The following is a 25,739-nucleotide window of genomic DNA, read 5'->3' as shown; positions in this document are numbered from 1 at the left end:
ATGAAAATTCATACATACATTCATATATACAAACTTTCTGACAAATTTCATTTCAAATATTTTTACCCCGCTGAACAGCTCTTTATACGATTTGACAGATAAAAATATTTCATGCAAAACTATTCAACATTCGGCTTTTTCTGTTAACAAAAAAAAAAATAATTAAATACCGGAATAATTGTTGATTTAATTTTAATTTTACTTCATTTAAATATGATATTTATTATTTTACAGGTAATTTAATAACTCATTTCTTATTTATACTTTGTGCAAGTACAATGATGTACACAAGCTCTATGCAAAAAAGCAAACTTATATATACCTAAAATTTCAGAAACAATACATTAATAGCAAACAAAAAAAACGAGCTTTAAACATATTTTCATTTTTACAAACCCCTCTGTGAATACTTTAACAGCATAAAGCAATTAAAATTACTACGGAATGAACCACATATAACCTATATGTTATACTAAGTTGCATTTAAGTTAATTTAATAATAATAATAGTAGTAATAACATTAACTGATAAATGAGATTCAATTTCTTTCAAAATAGCTAAGCTTACTAACAAGCGACATATGTATGTAAGTATGTATACAAGATAAGCATATTGGACTTCAAGTATAAAATTAGTGTCTTTTATAGTTTTTAATCTTCGATTAGAATTGGTTCGCAACAGTTTTTATCTAGTGTTGTGACTGGAGCRTTGTCTGCGTCTTTTACAACATTGCAATCAGTACTCAACTTGACGACTTTGGACTCAGATGCGCTATTTTCTGCCGGCTTTGCAAAGCGCACAACCACTTTTTCATTCTAAATAAAATAAAAACAATTATTAATTTGTAATTCATAGTTTCTATACACAATGCTAGCTACCTTCTTAGTTGTCAACCTTTTAATTGGCAAATTCAATTGTTCCGATGGCACAAACTTCCACTTAATGGGAAGCTTCGATTTCATGGCGGGACTTTGTTTCAGCAGATGCCTGGAGTAGATAGAATTTGTAAGTATGGATACTCATAATTTATTGCATTATGTTCGTTAAAAATAGATGACTACTTTACTCACTGATTCAAATACGTGTCAACACTTTCCAAGTCTGTGCGATGCACCACGCTACTTAGACCCGGTACTTTAATTAAATATGAATTGTGCATACGCTTCGCCCAAAATTTCGGCGAACCATCATTCGCGCTTGAGCAAAGCACACCATATTGTTCACTCGATTTGGGTTTTGCTAATTGTGTGTTAKTTTTTGAAGTTTCAGCAGGCTTTGTGGTCACATTTGGGACGCTCAGCCGCCTATTATGAAGCATATTTGGAGCAAAAAGCGCCGAATCGCTCAAACGATGTGTTGTAGTTTTTGTGGCGCTCACACGTTGTGGTATTGGAATTGCTGGTCTAATGTTTATTAACGGTTTAGGCGTGTTAACACTACCGCCATTTGTCATCGGTGAGTTTATTAAACTGCGCGATGAAGTCGGTAACGATTGACGAGAAACAAAAGATTGTGCCTTTGACGGCTGCATTGTATGTGACGGTAGTTTTAGCTGCTGATTGAAAGTTTGTTGCGSAGTAGTGGCATTTGATGTGGAAGCATTTGACGCTTTTGACATTGCAACTACGGAATTTAGTATAGTTGGTTTAGTTCTTGTCGCGGAGCTGTGTGTCGGTGTAGACGATTTAAAAATAACTGTCGTTGTTACCGGTTGCGCAATTTTTGACTCTTTTTGAGTAGGCAATGATCTAAATCGCACATTCGTAAACGTCGTATTTGTCGACGAAGTGTTTGGCCTGGAAACGGCAATCGTGGCAGATTTTGTTGCTGTTTTCGTCTTCGCAGMAATTGCTGTTGAGCCGACTGTAATTGCAGTTGTGCCATTTAATGTGCATTTATTTGTATTTGACTGCATAGCCGCAACCAATGGCACTTCAGATGCTTCACTGGGTAGTGTAGACGCATTCGGTTTAATAAGAACCGATGCAGCGGGTTCAAATTCATCACCCTCAATATTCATCACCAATTTGCCTTCGGATTCAAGTTTATCAGTCATTTTAGTGATTGTTGTCGATCCTATAGTGGAACGTTTGCCGTTATCACCCATTAGAAAACGTTTCCAATCACCGGGTGAGATGTTATTCGTAGATTTCACCTCTCCCGGTGTGTGTTGTCGTTCTGTGGCAATCGGTGGCACAGCTTTCGTTGTGATTTCAGCTGTCGATGGCGATTGTGTTGAAGTTCCTACGCTCGCTCGCTTGTCTAATATGCTATTCTGTTGTTGACTGACAGGCAATGAGACAAAGCCGGGATTACTGTTACTCATTGTGGTCAAAGCGGGCGTGGTAAACAATTCGTTTGATGTGGTGTCTCCGGTAGCCGTAACACGTACGTCAGGTGTGAGAAATCTAACGTTTGACATATTTTCCGACGTATTGATGACAGTTTGGCCACTGGTTTTGGCTGAAGTCTGAGCATTGGTTTCAAGAGTTGTGGCGAATGGTTTGTCATTACCTTGTGCCCCATTAGCAACTACTGGAACAGTGGAAGGGATATTGGAAATATAGATTGTCGTACCGTATGGCGCTTCCTTTGGTGCTGGCGCCACACCTGTAATAACCGCATTCGGTGGTAGACTGCACAGTATAGCAGCGGACTGTTTGTCTGCTAATGGTGGTACTAGACTTTGCGATGTATTCGTTAACTGCACTAATTGAGAGTTTATCGGTCCATTCATTGTTATCGGTGGTGGCTGCGGCAATTGTGTGCTAGTTAAGAAATCACCATTATTACCACTTTGTAACAATTTCAATTGTGCGGTAGTGGTTTCTGTTGCAGTGGTCGCAGCGCTATTATTACTAATAGGTGTGGTTCCCATATTTGTTATTTGCAAACGATTCGAACTTGCACTGCTTTGAATTGTGAAATTAGTAAGCTGCCGTGATGATATAGAGGGATTCAGTTTTGTTTGCAATTCTGATAATGGCTTCACTGTAATATTCGGTTGAGGCAGTGGCTCAAGTGCTGAAAATGAGCCTGATGGTTCTTCATCCTCAACAATCATACAATCATCATCATCCGATTCAGGTAGCTGCACGGTTTCCTTGGCTTGTAATTCTGCAACGGGTGCATTTTCAGATTTCGTGGTATTCGCTGCGGAGCCATSCAATTTATAATCCAAGTAAACCTAGTAAAATTATAAAACCAAAAGTTGTGAAATATTTATAAAGTCACAAAAGTAATTTTAATTGAACAAAAAAAAAAATTAATAAAATAAAAAAAAAGAGAAACTGCGGTTGCGACGAAGCTTTAAAACCCTTCAGAAAAAAAGTTTCAATACAAACACTTTATTTTGATAGGGTAGTTTGTATGGCAGTTCCATCTGARCAATTTGTTCGGAGATTGGTCGCTTGCCTTGAACAACAATCCATACAAAATTTCATGAAGATATCTTTTCAAATAAAAAAGTTTTCCATATCAATCGCAATCGGCCAGTTTGTATGATAGCTGTATGCTATGAATGAATGAATGAAGATGAGGAATGCACCGCGAGCTTTGGTCTATTGTGCCCTCTCCTGACTCACATTGACTCGCTTGGACCCAGCACATTAATGAAGTCGAATAGACTACTGTTCGTTGGCGAGGTAATGCGATCCCTATCCGGATCCAAGGGCCTTAGTTCTGCGTCTACAGACTGTTGTGCAGTCAAACAGCAGATGCTCCCGGGTTTCAGGTTCCCTGTCGCAGAACCGGCAGTWAGCGCAAGAGGATAGGCCCATGCTRTGTAGATGCCTATTCAGCTTGCAGTGGCCAGTTTACCATGCGACTAGAAGCCTGAGTTTGTTCCTGGGAAGGTTTATTACAATTTTGAATGTTCTCAAGTTGTTTCCTCCCATTAGCAGCTTGGCRTGTCTCATACCATGAGTTTGTGGCCAATGCKCCTCCCTGCCCACTCTTTCCTCCTTGCGGAGCAGCTTCTTCATGGTATGGGGACCCACCCCCGTAAAGGGTTCGGCTTCTACCATCTTGGTGGGGGCTGCGGAGCGGGCGAGCTCGTTCGCCAATTCGTTACCGGCTATATCTCTGTGACCAGGAACCAGATGTACCTGGTTTCGTTCCGCAAGGCTGTTCAGCATATCCCTGCACTAGTAGCGATTTGATCTCGTAACAGGAGATCGCTTTTAGCGCCGCTTGACTATCGCTGAGAATGGCTATTCACTCATTGCGATAGTTGCGATGGAGGTTTATTTCTGTGTACCAGCTTATGGTAAGAACTTCTGCCTGGAAAATGCTCGGGAACTCTACCATGGGTATGGAGAGCTTAGTGCATGGGCCCACAATCCCTGCGTCGATTCCCTCCGACATTTTCGAGATATCGGTGTACCACCTCAAAGTGCTGTTCCTCAAYACCAGCTCGACGTTGGAGTCGTTGCCTTCGTCTTTACTACCKARGGTGAACTTTTTTGTTGAAATTAACCASTKTGGTAGCGCTGRGGGCCAATGGTACATTGCCATTTATCTTTTCCATCCTCTGGGATGAGACCACCTTGCCTTTTCCACACCCCTCTACCGTTATTTGCAGAAGGGTGTCCTTGGCTACCTGACCGATAACCAAATGAAGCGGAGTTAGTTCAAGCAGAACGTCATGCAGACACAGACCAGCCGCTGTAGATTCAGTAGCTTAGTCTTAACCAAAGTTTGCGGCGCCACTGAGGCCCAGGCCACCGCCCCATATGTGATTATCGGTCTATCATGGTGTACAACCACCTAACGATTCTTGGCTTACAGCCCCAGGACCTTCCTACCAGCCGATAGCATACCATTAAGGCTTTTGTCGCCATGACCAAGGTCAGGTTTCCATGCTGCTTCCACCTCAGAGTAGAATSTAGCATCAAACCGAGGTATTTGATGTATGCTATAGTGGCCCGATATCGACGATTCCGACAAATGAGCAGCTCTTAAGAGAAAAAAATGTGCAACATTTCAGATCCAAAGCTTAAAAGCTGTGGGACTAGTGCGCGTATATACAAACAGTCAGACGGGCGGACAGACGGACATGGCAAAATCGACTCAATTCAATTATTTTTATTGAATTTTTTTTCAATTTTCAATTGTTCATAAAATTTTTTTTGATGACTCATGCCCAGCTCTTGACCAGAACGAAAACGTTGAAACCGTTCGTTGTGCGGTGGAAATGGAAACTCTATCGGGTCCATAAACTGCACAAATTTTATTAGCGGCTTGAGATGCATTTTTTCCTTTATCGTAGTAGTACTGTAAAATAAATTCTCTTTATTTTGCTCCATGTTTGCGACGCTATAACTCACGAACGACTTAAAAGAAGCGACAATCAATCAAACGCATGAAATGAGCTTTCCAAAAAGGGATAGCATGACCCGATGCGACGAATAAAACTAGAACTACGCGCTCTCAGCGCCAACTAGCGAAAATACCGCTAAACTTTTTTGACAACCTAATATATACTAGGGGATCCGGCCACGCGTTGCTSTGGTATACATYTTATATTMATATAATAAAYTATTCAATACAGTGAAAATTTTATWTACGAATAAAGACGAAAACGTTTTGTMGGTATAAGAATCCAAGTTATTGTACTTGAGSATTAATTTTGAATATTTTCATACAAATAAATTTCATTGAAATAAATTATAGAGTTGTCCGCTTAATAGATTGTGCTTAATAAACATTAACAATGTGTTTGGTTAATGGAGATGTCCACTTAATAGAGCATACGCTTAATTGAGCTTTCACTGTATTTTTTACTATCCTATCTTCTAAGTTGGTTCGAAATGAACACAGTGTGCTAAATTTTACTAAAATCGGTTCAGTAGTTTAGGAGTCCATCGCGGACAAACAACGTGGCACGTGATTTTTATATATAAATATTTATATATGTATATATAATAGTAGGAGAGAATATGTACGTGGTATAAAAAAAACACAAACAGAACTAGGGAAAAGAAAGCAATTTAAAATCGATTGTAATGCATATTTTTACCTGCCCTTTTTTCCGTACAACCCAAAATGCTGTTGTACTCTCTTTTGCACCGCCTTGTATGTTGTGCATTTGCTGATATGTTTCCCGAAGCATCATCTTGCGATCAACGCTTTGTAGCAAAATCAGTAAGGGCGGTGGCATATTCAGTTTTAACGGACCAAAGAAGATTTTGCGTTCAGAATTTGGTATCACGAAAGCATCGTATGCTGCGTCCTTAAAGAATTGTAACTTGACAATCTTCTGCTTTTGCCTACTGAATGACATCACTTTCTGTATGCGATCAAGTGACACCAGTTCTTGGAAATCCGGCACATATATATGCGAAAAATCTCTATAAAGATCCAATACTAGCCAACGATGTGGCTCCGATGTAACATCTAGTACATTCATTTCATCAATATCGTTAGACATTACTTTACGGAAGACAATATTTGTCTTCATTTCCGAATACTGACTGTTGCCAATCAATTCTTGCAGCATCGATAACCCGTTGCCCGTTTTTAACTTATTCGTAGCATCTGATGTTTTGGTACTCATTGTACCAGTTGGTAGGGTGGCGCGTGTTATCGCCGGCAGTGGTTTCTTTTGTAGAGTGGTCTTAGTTTCACTTGCTTCGGCTAACTTTGCCTTTKGTACGTTTTYATTGTTCTGTGTTGGCTTTGTTTCTTTTTCCAAATGGGCTAATGGCGGTGGCTGTGTACGCAGCAGAGATTGTTGGGTAGGCGCAATATTTCGCGTAGAAGTTGCTRTTGACTCGTTCGCCGTTTCAGTTGCTGTTGRCTCGTTCRCCGTTTCGGTKGTTGCTGTAAGCTCCTCCAGCTGTTTCTGTGCGACCTTTTTGTTCAATTCACGTATATGTTGCTTAGCTAATAAGCTAGATAATACATTAATTTTACGTGTCAACAATGGGTGTGTCTTTGGTGTTGGCTTGGCACAGGCGCTAGATTTATCGGCACGCAAGAAACCCTTAACGAGCCAATATTTAGCGCGCCCTTGCATTACAATCGCCAGATCACGAGTTTGCGGCGTACGACAGCGTTGCAGCAACATGCGACCCATTAAAGGCAGTTGTTGCATTGGTAAGGCTGCTATGTTCACCACACCGACAGCATCCAACACCATTGGCATCATATTATTTATTGTGGCAGCAAAGAAAGTTTGTTCATCGCGCAGCTTCACTTGCCATATAAAAACGAAGCCTTCAATAAAGGCATCCAAAAAGTTGGACCACTTAATTATACACAATATGTCGTTATTTGGAGCGGGAATTACTTTGCTTTCACGTTTTAGCGCTAATCCGATATCTTGCATCTTTTTGTTCACCAAATTATTCATACTACGCACTACGTCTCTGAAGAAATCCAAACGCGAAGTTGAAAGCGATTGTGATGGTTGCATATTTAAAGATACCGCTGTCGCACATTCCGAGGGAGTAGCACCTTCTGAAACCGAAGACGATACCGACGGTTGTGCATCATCATCGCTGATAGTGTACGCTTTTTCGGTTATATTTGTATTTTCACTCGTTTTGACCTGCGTAGTTTTCGAGTCGGCTGTGTTACTGATCGGATTACTATCTTCCTCAATATGAGAGCTATTATCATATGCAGTATCTTCTTCAAGTTTTTTGCCGCTCTGCCGGCTACGTTCTTCTAACCGTTTACGCTTACTCTGTAGTTTTGTGTCAGCTGTTGACTTGCCATCAGGCACAGAAAGTAAGGAAGAAAGCGATGATTGGCTGGAATCTTCATCAATCAGTTCAACAACTTGTCGTTCGGTTTTTTGCAACGCTTTCTTCTTCGCTGGCTCTATCGGCTCTTTGTCCGTCTCTGAAAAGGAAAAAACGAAAAAAATATGATTATTATATATTATTAATCTCATCTTATTATCTATTATAAATAAAGTTGCATTTATTAATTAAATTTTTTTTAAATAAAAATAATTTTTTTTCCAGCGTTGTATTCTTTGCCATTCACACTAATATATGCACGTTTAATACCTGTCTCTTATACACATCTAGATGTGTATAAGAGACAGCTCAAAACATGGCCCTAAATAAAATTAATAAAAATTAAAAATAAAAAATAATTCGTTAATCCTAAATACCGCGTTGAAAAAAAATCGAAAGCATATAATTAAATATAAAAATAACTTTTTAGTACGGTTTTCGGTAATTTTRTATAATTTTGTTTTTTCAATTCGGTATTTAAGATTAAAAATTTCAAATTTTTTTACTTCACATTTGCGGATTTACACAATAAAAAAATTTAATTCAATATTAATTCAAATATTTTTATATTTATACAACTCACGTTTACCCTTGTTGGAAGTATCCTCCGGCTCCGTTAACTCGATATCATTTAATTTGCGTTTCTTCGTATGTAGTACTGATTCCTGTGCCGCTTCTTTACGCTGCTTTTCCGCCTCATGTTTGTGGTAATAAACTGAACGCATTATGTGTTCATTTAACAATAACATGCTCTGTTTGTTCTCGTTCTTCGCTATAAATTCTTCAACTTCCACACGCCGTTTGCGATTTATACGTAAGTAGGTTTTGCGCGGCACCACAACCACACGCCGGCAACCGTCCACTTCGGTGTTGAAATATTTATTAATGAAGGTAAGTTCGCTCGGGCGCCCACGTCGTTCTAGCCGTTTTGCCAATTTCGGTCGTTTTGCACGACCAATATCTCCAACGTAGTCTGAAGCCAACGATTCTTCCAGCATCTCATCTGCCCTATCGCTTTCATCTCGTTCATCGTCTGTACTATTATACTTCACAACACTACCTTGAGATTTGCGATCGGCACTTTTTCGTTTCTCTCTTCTTTTTCTGAATACCTCATTTTCTTCGCGCGATTCTGCATCTGCTTCATCAACTGCTTGCTCAACTGTCTCAAATGAATAACGTGCTTTTGTGGACGTTAAAATATAATCTTCCTCTGTGGAAGCGTTTTGTTTATTTCCAGCATTCGCTTGATCATTGCTAGTGGTCACATTGTTATCCTTTTCGATCACGAGCGGTTTTCCATCGGTAGCACGACCGCCACAATAACATTTGTATAACTCATGCACCATGCACCATACCGCCATATTTTGTATATTTTCCAAACGCATTAGTGGCACCGTGCAATGTTTGAGCTTTTCCAACACATTATCGTTCACATATATGGGTTCACGTAGTTCAGTAGTTGTCTCCGAAAATCCAGTATTTAAAGTCGTGTCTGTTGCTGCTTCGATTGCCACAACGGCCGTGTTTTGTGTTTTCTTTGGTGGCGTAGTTGCTGAAGTTCGCCCAGCATAATCTTCTTCCGTATCAGCAAAGTCTTCGTAACGCTTTGGCGCTTTGGTACAACGCCGTTTCTTATCATATTGTGACTCATTGATAAGCAGAGTTTCATTTTCAGTTAACACTATTGTGGATGTGAATTCTTTCTCCATACGCGCTAGTCGGGCGGTGGCCTGTCTACGTAGCATAAAAGCGTCTTCAGTTGTGATTGACCGCCCCTAATTGGATGAAAAATAATTATTTTAAATTATGTTATGTTAGTTATGTTTAAAAATACTTACATCTGTTTCCAGGCGCATTATGCGAGATTGAGATGGGGTTTTGCATGTGCACTCTATGACACACTTGGATTTGCCACAATGTTGACGCAAAGGATAGTCATCGGCAAGACTTTGACAAATGCAACCAAATGTACAATATTCCTTTGTACAAGGCTTCGCTCCTGAAATTTAGAAGAAAAAAAACACAATAAATACATATAACGAACAATACAATGAAAAACATTCACTATTGCAGCTTATAGGGTTTTTATTTATGGAGGAAAATTAGAAATTTGAGGAAATCTCAATCCTTTAAGTATACATACAAGGTGGTTTCCAAAGTAAATAGAACTTAAAAAAAACAGGAGAAATGGGTTTTTCGGCAAAATCAATTTATTTTATTCAAAAAGTCTCCCTCTGCTTCAATACCGCTTTTGGTACGTCTACATCTGTACAGCGCTTTCCTTTCATGGGTAAATGCATTTTTCCGAAAAGGAAGAAGTCGCACGGTGCCATATCAGGTGAATACGGGGAGTGATTAATGGGTTCGAATGTTGGATTGTGAGCACTTTTTGATCGTCAGTCAACTTGTGCGGAACAAACCGTTCACACACCTTTCGTAAGCCCAAATGTTCGGTCAAAGTGCAATAAATCGATGTTTTGCAGATATTCAATTCCATTTCCAAGAATTTCAATAATGATTTCGGCTCGTTTTTGATGAATTCACGCACAGTTTCGATGGAATTTCCGGTGATCACGGATTTTGATTGACCCAAATGTTGACCGTCATTTATGTCCTCACGACCACTTTGAAACGTTGAAACCACTCGTGCACTCTGTTACGGGCTGTCTCTTATACACATCTAGATGTGTATAAGAGACAGGTGATTAATGGGTTAATTGTGATTTTTGGTCAAATAATCGCCCTTCGAATGTTGGATTGTGAGCACTTTTTGATCGTCAGTCAACTTGTGCGGAACAAACCGTTCACACACCTTTCGTAAGCCCAAATGTTCGGTAAAACGTTCGTGTAAAAGTTTTACCAATTTTTAAACAAAATTTAATGTTGGCTCTTTGTTCGAAGCCCATTTTCACACCGATAACACAAACACTTAAAACGCAATAATTTCACTTCCAATCGATGAAATGCCATTAAATTCTCACTGGACAATCGATAAAGATAGCATATTCAAAAAGTCCTGTTTACTTTKGAACACACTTTGTACAACACCAAGTTTGAATAAATATTTTACCTTTTTCAGCTTTTACAGCGGCGTCAATTATAGTTGCATTTAGGCGACGCAATTCTAATCTGTAAACAATAAGAAAAAGTAACATTGATGTAATTTTAATTTAAAAATATTATTACGATTTATTCTACATAGAATAACATTTTTTAATTGACTTTCAAAGTACTCTTTCGGTCCCTTTACTTTCAATGAAAGCAATTAAATAATAATAATGAAACAAGAATATAGCAAAATAATGTTAAAGACATTCGTACTTACAGAAGACGGTTCTGTTTCTTATTTGCCGCAGCTTGATTGACCAACTTCGTATCATCCGGAGCTTTGATGTTGTAAYTTTTCTCCTCTTTCAATCTGCCGACGACTTTCTCTTGCTTCAACTCCACATTCTCCTCCTTTTCGGTTTGCAGTCCATCGGGATCTATTTTGATGAACGAATTCTCACTGCAACTTATAGCGACGCTATTTATCATCTCACTAAGAACATCGGCACACTCGACTAATTCACTATCGCGTTCATCAATATTAGCACGAAATGAAAAATCTTCTATAGGTGATGTGGTCGCCTCAAATGTTTCATCAAGTTTCTCTGAACGATCAACTACACGACGTACCAGTATGTGACTGCGATCGTTCATATATGGAATGGGAAATGTGTACGATTCAGTGGGTATTTTGGTATCATCACCACCATCTTTCGACTGATCATCAGTTTTTCTACATTCAGCAGATTGTTGTAATGTAGAAACGCTGAACTCAGCCCATTCACGCGTTATATCACAGTGTGGGAGTATATAATCTAGATAACGTTTGGCTACGTCGTGTAGTGGTTTGCCAAGTGCAGGAAAAACTTCCAGTTCCACAATGGGCATGCGCACCACCGCCATGCTACCGCCAGCCAACAACAACGGTGCAGTCTCATCATCTAACGGTTTTTGGAAGGGTTTATGTGATAGCGGACAGGGTTTGAACACACTCGGCAGTGGCGTCTTATTGAGTTTTTTCTTATCTGGTTCTGCTTTTACAGGTTTCAAATCTCTTCCTATTAACGCATCGCTGCAAGTATTTGGATTGCATTTATTGCGCAAAAAGTTACTCGGCACTCGATTGATATGTGGCTGCTTATTACGTTCCTCATTATTGCCGCGAACTCCAGGCAGTCGTACGCGCTCGCGTTCATTCCCATCAATCACATCCAGAGTTTGATAATAATAATGGTTGAATTCGGTTGTGACAAATGAAGCCGCTTGCCAACCTTGACGAGTAAATGGCATTTGGGAATTCGGTGCCTGTAATGACTGTTGTGAGACGCTTTTCGATTTGTGATGACGCATTTTTCGCTGTAGCTCTCGGCAAATTGCAGCCTCATTATTTATGATTGCCAACTTATGATTGCGGTTGAATTTTTGCAGAAACTGACGYCTCTCAGCGACCGTTCGTAACTTTTGCAAACTTTCTGGTACTAAAGGCATCTGCATTTGCGGCGGTATACAGTCGGGTGTGACCAAACCATCYAATGTGGCCTGACGATGTTTGCGGCCAGCGGCATTTTCAATGCCATCGGCAACACAATCACTACTTTCYAGCAAATTTTCACGCATAAACTCATTCAATGATTCACTGATGAAAGCTACATTAGCATTACCCTTGGATTGTGCCGAAAATGGTACAAGTGGTGTAAGCAACATGCCGGGTAGACGCTCTGTTTCGTCGAAACCGAAGAACTCTTCACCTGAATCGGTGAAATGTTCGTTGTTATCGGGCGCTTTCTCAACATTTGTTTCAGTTGATTCCTTAGCTGGCGGAGCAGCCTGAATAACTTTCGTATTGTTAGCGCTCTCTGTAAGTACATTTTTGCCACGCACCTTATTCATAAGCATATCCAAAAAATTACTATTGTTACTTAACGATTTGGTTGTTTTCTTATCGGCATATTGTTGCAACATTTCTGTTGTTGATTTTGTTGCAATATCGGTAGCTGCTTTTGTAGCTTTATCTACGGGAGGCAATTCAACACTCTCACCGTCAATATCAATATTTCTATCTGCTTTGTAACTATGCTTTGGCTGTTCAGAGCGTGTTTCGTCACTGCCCATAATTTGTTTTTCTGGCGTCGTTTCCAATGTGTTTTGGACGATGCTTTCAGTCTTATCTAATACTTCTGAAGTAATATGGCTAAATTGATTGCTATCAGCTACAACATTTTGAGGGCACTGACTCAATAATTCTGTTGCCTGTAATAGTGTGCTGCTACTTGCTGGCTCTACTGAATCATCTCTCGCCTCATCCACAATTGATTTGGTTTCACTTTCCATGAGCGGCACAGTTCGTTTTCCGCTACGAAGTATTTCCAATTGCTCTTTCAATTGTTTACTCACTTCGTCGGGAGCCATGTTTCCACTGCCAGCTTTTTCATACTTTTGTTTRCTTATCGTATCTGTATTATCACTAAGCGAGGTTATTTCAATATGTTCTTTAACGCCGTATTTTCGACGCAGATAAGAAACGATCTGTTTGGACCAAAGTTGTACATTTCGCCTTCGTGTTTTAAATACTTTACGTTCGGCTTGATCGAATAAAACCCTCCGCAAATGGTAATAATTTAAAATAACCCGTTGTTTRCTCCCTTTTCGTATAGCGACACGCTTGATTACCAATCGTGGACTTAATGCATACCAAAGGAATTTTTCTATATTGGSCAAATTCGATTTTAAAAACCCAATAGACACATTGTATTTACGTTGAATGCGTGGAATTATCTTTAATTGATGTTTAGTCAAATGCATTGTGAGACCGTTAACAGTTACCTAAAATAAATAGAATAATACAGATGGTTTCATAAATTATTTAATTTTTAACTATTACCCAAAAAATATATGTATATGGTATCGGAAATTTTACAATTTTTATTTTTTAATTTAGTTTTAATTTCTTTTTTTAATTAATATTTAGTTTTTATGATTTAAATCGTTTTCGTAAAAGAATATTGTATTTTCATAAAACCATTAAGGGTAGTCAGACGCACGTAAAAATTAGAATTTTCAGTATTTTTTTTTTTTTTTTTTGCTATTAAATCGTGTTATTTTACAAAAGTAGTAATATGGCATTATTATAGAATGTGTTGACTTGAAGTCACGAAAATTTCAAAAAAAAAAATTATTTCCAAAGTTATAGTTGTTTGTGTCGACCCAATTCCAAAAAAAGGTACTTGCAGTGACAACCATAAGACCTTGGAGATCCATCTAAAATCATGAAATTTTTGTCTAAATTTTTGCGAAGAAATCAATTGGTAATAAAAAATCGAAATTTTTGAAAAAAAATCCTTCGATCAGGCCCGAATTTATTATGCACTCTAACAGCTGTATAAATTTYATTAAAACCACCGAGCGGGTTTCGAGTTACAGTTGTCACCAGTTCAAAAAACATAGTTTTGAAAAAAAAACGCGTTAAAGGTTTCACACTACAGCTCTTAGTTAAAGGCTTGTTCACCGAGCTCTCTTTGTTATTTGTCCAATAACTCAAAAACTTATTATCGGATCAACAATGAAATTTTCAGAGAATATTTTTAAGATATTACACTTAACGAGAATGCAAAAAAAAAAAATTTTTTTAAATTGTGACTACTCCTAACCCTTTTAATCGGATTTGAAACCAGTTTCGTGTAAGTACTTAATTATTAAATATATAATTCACAAGTTTAATTTTTTCAAGAAATTCTTAAATATGTAAAGGTGCCTCATTAGAAAAAAATATTTTTTGTTTTTGCACATTTTGATGAATTTATAATTTTATATTTGTATTTCAAATTATTTAATTTTCTAAAAGTAGGTCATTGTGTAGACAATACCTTACATATGATTAGGACCCACTCTTTAATAACTTCGGAAATAGTGAATAAATCATTAAAAATTAAATACCTTTTTTTTAAACTGTGTGGGTATTGTAATTCTAATTTTTAAAAATTGCATGCAAATGTTYTCTTTTTAAAAAATGGGRAGAAATAACCTTTTTCAGGCGTTTAAGCTATGTGTTCCCCTTAACCTAACATTTTTGTATTAATTAGATCAAGCATTTAATCGATTATGTTGATGCATACATATTTACTATATATAAATATGAACTGAAACTTCAATGTGAATGCGTATCAACCAACGTGAAATTTTTCTATTTTTTTCGGAAAAAAATAAACTTTTTACCGWTTGGCTGTTTTAAATTATTTTGTTTATGGGATTTTAGCCATTAAACTATTAATTTTTACTTCAGGATAACCACTTGTATGTACAATTTCCGATACATTTAATTATCTCCCTGACATTATTGGACCATTTGCAATGCTGAAATGCTCTATAAAGTGCAATGCAGTTGTGTACCCGCTAATGTGTTTACACCAGTCGTCATCACCGCCTAATGTGTAAACGATAAATAAAGTTATAAAAGCGAGTGCTTTAATATAAATTTTTAAGAMTTTGTATCTATTCAGGTCTCGCACCAATTCAAAGTATTTAAAAAGTCTAAAGCGCTCGCTCGCTGTYGGTTATAATTTTAACACCGAATATCCTTTTAATTAATTGAAAACTATGCAACTATTTGTTTTCTCTACATATAAGGAATTATTTTAACACATTTCAAATTTTATAGTTTTTTTTTCAATTACTTGCAATTAAAAACAAAAAAGTGGTTTGAACAAAAAAATAAGAGATGCTTTATGAGTAGTTATAAAAATAGTTTCAAATAACTATTACATGGAGTACTCCGATGTAGAGAATATCAGGAATGYATTTTCTAATTCACATATTTTTATGAAATGTGGCTTTCTCAGCTCCATTTATGACAATAAACAGAAATAATTTAAATATTATATTAGTTTATATGCGATTTTTTTTTTTTTTAAATAAAATAATCATTTAATATTTAATTATATAGAGCATAGAGTTTTAACATAACAAAAACTAATAAGTGAAAATATATCCAACAATATATATATTTGACAATGTATTTATTTTCTAATTTACATATTTTTATGAAATGTGGCTTTCTCAGCTCCATTTATGACAATAAACAGAAATAATTTAAATATTATATTAGTTTATATGCGATTTTTTTTTTTTTTTAAATAAAATAATCATTTAATATTTAATTATATAGAGCATAGAGTTTTAACATAACAAAAACTAATAAGTGAAAATATATCCAACAATAAATACTATGTTCAAAATTCAAAGTCCGTTGCAAAAAGGAAAAAATTAATTTTCCGTTTCCACAGAAAATCTCATTAAAACAGATTCATATATCTTTAGATGGAAAATGCTGGATTATCTGCTCTCATCAAACTCGAATCTAAGTACGTAACCGGAACGACTCTCAACTCGATAGCATTCCTTTAAATAATTTGCCGCTATAACAATAATAAGAACAATACACTACATTTTTTATCTGTTGAATTTTGATAAACATTTTTAAAATTGTAATGCTGATAAGTATTGAAAATTTGTATTGGTAATTTGTTTCAAATAATTTTTTTTTTTAATTTGCTATATCTCTCTATGGGCTTTTCTTACGCAACGGAATATATAAATATTTTGTTATGCAATACTTGACCGTTAAAAATTTAAATCACATCACACTATACGTTTTGCAACTCTCACACTCGATATACAGATATGTATATTCATCTTTTTTATCAATCGAAACAAGGGTGTAATATACTTGAAGGAAATCAAATGCAAGCACATGAGAACGGCACAAACAGCTGGCTTAGCGCAATATACTCCATTTTAGAAATGAAGTAATTCTGGTACACAAAGAAAACAAAAAACATGACAAACAGCAGCACAGCACTTTTATTCGAAATAGCTTAAACAAAACGAAACTAATCAACATATCAACCTAACGCTGATGACACTGGTCGATTAGCCAAGAACTGAACGCCGCAATCAACTACACATGCACAAACTTACTTTAACTACACAGCATAACACAAATTCCASGGTAAGCGTTTGCTTGCTATTACCACCATTCACCGGTTCAATATTTCATTACTCAAAATTTGCACTAGCACTCCACGCACATTGTTTTCTTAAATTATGCACATTTCTACAGTTTTTTTACGTTATTTTAGAACAATAAAACAGCAGCAAATATTTAACAACCAATGTACGATCGTTGTGTCTTGATGTCTTTTTCACTTGTGTTCCAATATATGCTCGTATCGTTCACATACAACTATTGACAGCGAGTCAAAAGGCAAGCACACGAAAAAGTATCGATACTATTTTATTATTGTTGTGAATACAGCACACGAAAATACTGGGAAATGTGCAGTTGTATTATCGAAATTATAAAAAAATTATAATAATAATGAAATATATTAGCTTGTTAAATACATATATTAAATATAGTTATAAGATTTTCATATTAAAAACACGTGTTGCTAACTACCGTTGGACTTGTGACATTTTGCTACCGATAAGCGCGTTCACAGTTGTTTCTTTTTTCGATGAATGCTGTTCCATTCCTCTCCTACCGGGAACGTGGAGATATTGTTATACATACACATAAATTGATGAAAATTACGGTATTTATTTTTGCTTTAGCAATTATTAATAATATTATAGATTTTTCTCACTTCATTAGGAATTTGACATAAGTATTTCTACAGTGACAAAATATATAAGAAAATGTAAATCAAACTAACATATGAGTTTATAAGACTTTTGTATTTTTTTTTAATACTTTTTAGGTTATGTAGAGTAAAAAAGCTATTTACAGTTGGATAAAGCCCCTTTAATTTTTTTAAATACTTTTTAGGTTATGTAGAGTAAAAAAATAATTTTTTGGAATTGAAAAATCACTGCAACAGAAGCAATGCTTATTAAGGTTGGAAGTTCCCGCCACAGTCGGGTCTATGTACACGCAACGGACCCAGATTTTTATCCAGTTAAGGACTATGTGACCGGCGAATTCCTCCTCTCTCTCTCTTCAGGCATGCTTTCTGCCGSTACAACAACAACAAGGTCGAAAGCATTTTCTGTTTATTGCTTTACTAATCTAAATAATGGAGACAGACAATTTTTTTCAAAGGTTTTTAGAAAGCAAGCAATATTTGTTTTTTTTTTTTTTTTTTTTTTTTTTTTTTTTTTTTTTTTTTTTTTTTTTTTTTTTTTTTTTTTTGCGGATTTGACAGTTCAACAATACAGTTTCGATATAATGACGCACATTTTGCAGAATAAAAAATAATATTTCTTGCATGATTCCGAACGCTATTATTGTAGTCCTAGCATTTTGGAACCGGACGTTTAAAGAAACCGTTATATGAATTTAGCTTACGAAACTAGTACACGATGTCAAAATTTACGAATGCTGTATAGTATATGAAATTTGCTTAAGACACTAGTACACGAAGTCAAAATTATACGAATTTTTAGGCTATAAGAAATGCACCCGTCAAGGCTACTATTGCTTCGGTGGAGCCGATATTAGTTTTTTTTTTAATTATTGCGAATCACTACCGTGCTCCAATGAAGCACAAATATGTATGAGTGTATAAAAAATGTTGGTAAATGAAGTCTGATTTTACGAATATGAAGTTTAATTTTTAGCATCGATTTTCTTACAGAAACCCTTATTTTATTGACAAGACCCAGAAGAGATCCCAACAACAGTAAACATATGAATTGGAAACATTGTGTGAACATTACAAGCTTATATATATATACATACATATGTATGTACAAGGTGTAGGTATTTCTTAGGTGTATTCTTACCAGRCATTTACCTTGTTTTTCGACCACACATCGGTATACATACATATATGTATACACACACATATCGTATATGCAAGCGTACATTTGCGTATCAGCGCAGTATTCGCTGCGCACGTGTTGATAAGCATGGCAGGTAATATTCGGAATATTCCGAATGTCTTGTGCATGAAACACTTGGAATATTTGAAACGCTAACATAACCTCAAAACTTACCGAGTGGTTAATGGCTTTGTTTCTCATTTTCTAAATTATGACTTTTCAAAAGCAAAAACAACATAACGGCGCTGATCGGTTTAATAAAGATTTCGCATTTATTTACGGTTTTGTGATCAAGCGTCACAAATAACCTTTTCTGTCGCCTGTTTGGTTAAAATGGTGAATAAAGTAATGAGTGTAAACGCATTATATTTAACGCAMAATTATTGATTTTTATTGCATGTTATGAAAAGTGAGTTAGGTTATGCTGAAGATGTTCAGTTCCGCTCATCATATATTATTTTTGCAAGGCACTTAGAATAAAAGGGGTTTATTGAAAGAATAGTTATTGCCATCGTTCAATACATAATGCATAATTGTGTGAAATTTTTTGGTTATTAAATATTCCTATACAATAAAATTACTTCCAGCCGAGCGTTTCACTTTAAAATGTTCCGAAATGTTTAAAAATGTTGYGAAAGAATWCAGCGTTCATTTGTTCGACAAAATCGTGARTGGATGCAATCAAATTTGTCTCTTATTAACTCATCAACTTGTATATTATAGCACTAAATTAGTTTTATATAAAAAAATAATTTTGTCCCGTCRATACTTCCCAAGTCCCCACATATATGTATATCTGATATAAAGATTTGAGTAATCTTATTARAAATGAAAGAGTGTGTTTTATTAATGTTAGTGCATCTTTGTACCTAAAATAGATAAAATCRGGTAGAAACTTGACCTAGCCCCTATAYAACTAATATCACGGAAATTCGGCTCATTTTGGATTGGTGATGGTATGTGAGGTAAGTTAATGATTTATTAGTATGTKACATGTTAATAGTACAGGGTTTGTCCCGAAAGTAATAGGACTGAGTCGTTTAAAAAAATGTATTGAACCAATAGTTACAATTCTTTAAAAACTTTCAAAATAGACATCTTCTGCGTCGATGCAGCACTGGGTAAGCCTACTTGATCATATCGAACGTCCCTGTCGCAGATTTACCGAGTTCCACGCAGAATTTAATCGCGTACCTCTGCTCAAATGAGCGCTGCATTTTCGGCTTGCATCACTCACAGAAACACGRAGTCACGCGGAAATGTTTGTCCTGACTCTCCAGGTGCTCGGAGACCTTCTACCGAATCCAGTCGGTGCGCGCAAGAAGAATCAGTYCCATTACTTTCCGAACAAACCCTGTATGTGTTATTGGCAAAAATAGATAAAATTGGATCGATACTATCCCCAACTTCCATATTTATACCCTGAACAGAGTATATTAAGTTTATGTTGTAACACCCAGAAGGAAGCGTCGAAGACCCTATAAAGTATATACATACATATATAAATCATCAGTATGTTTAGCTGAGTCGATTTAGCCATGACCGTGTGTCCGTCCGTCCGTCTGTCTGTATATATACGAACCCCTCAGTTTTTAAGACTTCGTTTTGAAATTTTGCGAACGTCATTTTCCCTTCAAGAAGCTGCTCATTTATCGGAACCTCCGATATTGTACCACTATAACATATAGCTGCCATAAAAACTGAACGACCCGAATCAAGTTCTTGTATGGAAAAATTTCACATTTGACAATGTGTCTTCACAAAAGCACAGGTTATTTTTTAAGGGAACAATGTAATCTCCGAAAAAATTGTTCAGATCGGTTAACTGTAGCATAGCCATAGAAACCGAACGATCGGAATCAAGGGCTTGTATGGAAAACTTTCGTATTTGACATGGTATCTTCACGAAATTTTACATGGATTACTGCTTAAGGTAATAACATAATCTCCGAAAAAATTATTCAGATCGGATTACTATAGCATATAGCTTCCATACAAACTGGATACACAGCTACTAAAAGAAATCCAAGTGTGAAGGGTATATTAGCTAAAATTTTGGCAGCAACTGAAGGAATTTCTGGGACCTTGATTCTTTTAAGTTGTAAGACTATGAAATGTTCGCTTACACCCGAACACTTCATTAAAAGTAAAATGTTTGCCAAATATGAAAATAGAAACCCCCAACGCTAAGCGATTCGAAGCTAACTAAAACTTGAAATTCTAAATGAAATATGGTAGAAAGTCAAATTATTAAGCTTCGAAATGATACCACCAAAACACAAAGCATGCTGTCTGGGCACTAGTAAGTCGAAGCAAGTCGGTGTAAGTTTCTTACTGCTTGAAGGCAATCATAGTGAGATTTAAAAAAGGAATTTTGACCACAAAATGCAAGGCAGCATCGAACCCCTATGAGCATGCACACAAAACGTCTTCTCCCAGTACAAACAACACGCTGCTTTTCCGCACACTATCTCTACGAGTTGCCGCAACTATATTTTCCTCGTTTGAACATATGTAAGTTATTTGGAACAGAAAAAGGTATTTCTTACATTTCACATCTACAATGAGAAATAATTAGCGAATAGCACACTACTTTAAATATATTTAAATTTGTATACAAATATGTATGTATGTACATATGTATACATACATATGTATAGGCATTAGCAATTCATGAAAGCGCTAAAGTCAGAAAAAATCGAAGTTTTTTTTCGTTCATTTAGTACAGTAAACAGGTTACGCTATGGYTAGCAAAAGATGGGTGTGTCAACTGAAATTTTCTTTTACAGTCTCCAAATCAGAAAATTCCTTACATAAATTACAATCGGTGGACCTAAATCCGATATAACCTGTATATGTATGTGCTGCAATAGTGTCAGCAATAGCATTGGTGCTTTCATCCAAGAAAATCATAAAAATGCAACTGTGCTTGAGCGTTGTTGTGCTTGGTTTGGATTTTGTGTACACAGATACTAACAGCTGACGTTTTGTTTATAGCGAAATAAAGAGTAGAATTGACATAAAGAATCGTCGAACAAATTATACATTTAGAAAAAGTTATTTTAATAATTATTATAATAAATAAATTTACATATATTATATGTATATTTATATGTATGTATAAAAATCGCTGATATAGATATGTAGGTGAGAAATATGCCTCCTATTTTTTCGTCCTGCGAATTATTCGTCAGACGGCAAACTGTCAAATACGTAACACACCGATCGCTTCATATRTAATTTTAAGTATACATAATTTGATAGTATGACGTAAGTACATACAATTTATATGTATATGTATGGGTGTATATATACAAATATTTTTCAAAAAAGGTAATTGTAAATAAGGCATTAAAAGAAAAAAATCTTTATAGCTAGCTTTTTGGCATCTTATCATCCTCTTCCACTACCACAAAAACGTCTGAGCAAATAGTTGAGTACTGGATACCCGGTGGGTTTCTTATCAACTCAGGAAGCAATTTAAAAGCAGTTAAGGCAGCGCAAGAATGAGTACGTAGCGGAAAACTGACAGCTGAGTTGAATATGTGCATACTCTAGGAGAAGAATTCGGTATACCACCTATTGCATGCGGTAAATACAACAAAAAGAAAGGGATTTAATTAATCGAGGCAGTCTTGTCTGTATACAAAATTAATATTGTGTGGCGAAATAATAAAGAACAGCTGATTTATGTTTACTTRTGTAACGCATAATAAGGTAACGTAACTCAAATCCATTGATCCGAACCAATCCTGTGCCAGCTTACTGATGTGTTCTGGTCATTGTTCTACTGAGTATCGACTTTAGCGGCATGTTATCTTCAGCAACTGGTAGCATAACACTTTGGGGTCATTTGGGTGCTGATCCATGATGTCCTCAATTCGATGAATCGGACCAAGCCTCTGTACAAGAAACATCACCACACCTATAATGGTCCACTAAATATGTTTCCTTGGTATATCGTGGGCCATACTTTATATTAGCGGGAAACCCTTTCCGGCCATGACCCTGATTTATTGAGATATTGATCTGAAATTTTAATCACGTCCTTTTCTTACCAAGAAGATGCTCATATGTCGAAATAGATTATATCGGGCCACTATAAGATATAGCTGTTATACAAACTGTTCAAAATTAAGTGATTTTATGAAAAACTCTTTTATTTCAAATTGGGCATATAACTGTCACACCAACTGTTTAGCGAAATCAAGCTCTTCTATGAAACCTTTTTTAGTTTACAAGTTATCTTCACAAAATTTGTGGTAAGAGGTTCTCTAGAACAACGCTACAATGTACGAACAAATCACATTCACATCAGATCACTATATGATAAAAAACAATTATTTTTTCGCTTGGTACTCTGAAAAATTAGCCCCTAGATATCACCTTAAAAAAGAGGTTTTTTTTGCCAACCCTAATGTCTATGTATACAAAGATATGTCTATCGACCAGATTGTTTACAGCAGCTGCTTAAATCGATGCGCTTCAGTAATGCGTTGCGATTCTTACAATGAATAAAAATATCGAACAAAGAATTTGTCTCAAATTTTGTATTTATAACCAAACTTCGTGTACGGAATCGTTGCAGATGTTGGAAAAGTGGTGATTCGGTTTTATCAAAAACACATGCATACGAACAAGAGCAGATCCAGAGTGGAATTTTGGGGGGGAACTTTATAATTTTGTATTTGCGACTCAAAGTCCCCTTCTTCCCGGAGTATCACTTATGATGGAAATAATATGTAACCCGTTGATAAGCCCCTACATAAGAGTGGTACAAAGTCTTAAAAGACGGTCGAGAGATCATTGATATCGTTCTGGATGATCTGGGGCATTTTCAACTGATGAATATATATAAAAAAAAGTGGTGAATTAGAGAGACGGCAAGGGAGTCCGTTCAAATGTTTTTGTGGATATTTTGGGTATGAAACGCGTTCTTGGTCGACTCGTCCCGATTAATCTGAATTTCTTTCAAAACGTATAGTAAAGTAAAGGCAAAAACGCATTTTGTACCACCGATCAACCACCGTATTCACCAGATTTGAGTCTGTGTGATTTTTTCTTGTTTCTCAAACTGAAATTGCCGTTCCGTGGAAACCCTTGTCAGTTGATCAAAAAGATAGAACAAAATTCGCTGAAGCTCCAAAAATTACTGATGAAAAGGGCTCCGAGGACTGGAAAAGTCGTTCTCATAAGTGTATTACATCTGGTGGGGACTTGAAGGAGACAAAATTTTATGAATATTTAATCATTATGTGTTTTATGTACAATTTCCGGGTACTTTTTTATCACAATTTATAAGAAATGCAACTGTAAAAGGTATTATAACTTTAGTACAACCGAAGTTAAAGTTTTCCTTTTTGATTTTTTTTAATACATAAATTAGGGAATATAAAATTAAGCAAATCCCTAATCATTTTCTAATACATTATTTGTAAAAGTAGACTGGTACGCGTGCAACATTACCACTCTCAATAAAATTCCAACTTAATTTAGAAGTTACAGGCCTGTTGCAAAACAAAAAAATTAAAATATATTTACAATATGTTTCTAAGTTTTCTTACTTTACTTAATTTAAGGTTACTTCAGTAGGCGATCGACGAGCTCATGTTTGCACAGTTCGTAAGAATTAATATTTACACATTCATATATGTATGTATGTACACATACAAAAATAAATTTCAAACGCACATGCAAACATAAATCGATTGCCTTTAAATAGGTATGCAGCGTGGATCAGTAACTTCCGACAACGAATAGTAGTTACTCCCACCAATAAAGTGTATCACCAGCAAAGGCCGAACAAAAAATAGATGAACAAACGGTGAAAACAAGAACTTATACAACACACCACAAGCATTCACAACACAACACACACATACACATGTGTTAACATGCATGCGCATGTATGGACGTAGATATGTACGATTGCACGTAGATACGAAAGCGATTGCTCGTACTTTGCGAAGAAATCTTCAAGTGCAAAAAAAAACCAACCAATATATTCATATGACTTAACATTTGACCAGCACTAGTAAGATAATATTTCACATTATTGCTTACCCATACAAATTGTTTTCAATGTAATTGACGGTAATCTCACACGTAGTCGTAATGGTAAGTAATTCTTGAAAGCACAATACACTAAAGTTGTTTATTACGCATTTAGTCTGTCATCTCGCGTGGGTACACTACAAATGAGATAGGACTTTTGTTCTGCGAGGTGAAAACGAAATGTTGGAAAATGAAACGGAATGGCGACGTTACGTGTCAAGGCAATTGACTGCATTGTTGTGATTCATTGTTTTTGAATTTATTTAAAAAGTCGAAAACCAAAAACGTTGCTTGAATAGTGAATTTTAATTAATATATGATTTTATTATCTAAACACAATTAACTAACATATAAAAAAATKAAAGGTGTAGAAATTCTGTAGTAGCATTTTATTTTTTATTTAGTTTATTATTTACTATTTTTGGTAGTTTTTACGAAATTTCGTTAAAATACTGTACCAAAAAACTTTCGCGTCCGGCGAAATAATCGACTTTTATCGATAACCAAAATAGTGGGATTTTTTTTGTGTGTAATGAGGTGGAAAATGGAACATGGAAACGAAACATGTATACATTCGAAAATCAAAATGGTGTCGTCGGTTTCAATTTGGCGCCAAAGGTAAAAAACGTGTTTAACAATTGAAAAACTAGTATTTTTTATTGCTGCGTTCATATAAAAAAATATTTATTAAAACAAAATACAAACAAAAACATTTTATTTAAATAATTTAATGTTATTAAAAATATATATAATTTAAAAAAATATTTATTAACAAAAAAATATTAAAAACAATATTCAAGAAAAACTATTTATTTAAAAATATATACATACATACATATTTAACATATTTGCCATCTGTAAACGGGCAATTGTTAATTAAACTAACCTTTATGATTAGATAAGCTCTTTATGACGTAATAGCTAATCAGGTTAGGTTTAGCAGAGTTCAGCAYTCCGGATTTTGATGCTACCAAAAAAAAAAGGTCTTCAAGACTGCCAAAATTCTTTCCGTAAATAAAATTTAAGTAAATATTTTTTGCGTTAACTACAAAATATAAAAATTGAATA

General features: G+C 35.7%; 1 protein-coding gene across 5 annotated transcripts; it reads right to left on the bottom strand.

Moving 5' to 3' along the window:
- Positions 1-207: 207 nt before the first annotated feature.
- Positions 208-24,794, bottom strand: LOC108968503. Of its 5 annotated transcripts, none has more exons than XM_018932587.1 (9): positions 24,681-24,794; positions 11,077-13,622; positions 10,822-10,880; positions 9,590-9,750; positions 8,332-9,526; positions 6,020-7,848; positions 1,071-3,187; positions 879-987; positions 208-815 (listed from the first exon to the last, which is right to left on the bottom strand). In XM_018932587.1, the coding sequence occupies exons 2-9, from the start codon at positions 13,599-13,601 to the stop codon at positions 651-653; spliced, it is 8,160 nt and encodes a 2,719-aa protein (XP_018788132.1). In that variant the 5' UTR covers positions 13,602-13,622; positions 24,681-24,794; the 3' UTR covers positions 208-650. The 5 variants fall into 5 exon arrangements, with proteins under 5 accessions (XP_018788132.1, XP_018788133.1, XP_018788131.1 ...); XM_018932588.1 differs by lacking the exon at positions 24,681-24,794 and adding an exon at positions 16,965-16,999; XM_018932586.1 differs by lacking the exon at positions 24,681-24,794 and adding an exon at positions 16,773-16,992.
- Between the last annotated feature and the right edge of the window lie 945 nt (positions 24,795-25,739).

This window comes from Bactrocera latifrons, unplaced genomic scaffold (genome assembly GCF_001853355.1).
Source record: "Bactrocera latifrons isolate USDA-ARS-PBARC rearing strain unplaced genomic scaffold, ASM185335v1 scaffold_219, whole genome shotgun sequence".
Taxonomy (NCBI): Eukaryota; Metazoa; Arthropoda; class Insecta; order Diptera; family Tephritidae; genus Bactrocera; species Bactrocera latifrons.
The sequence above is the reverse complement of the archived record's forward strand: the minus strand, read 5'-3'. Positions and strand labels throughout refer to the sequence as shown.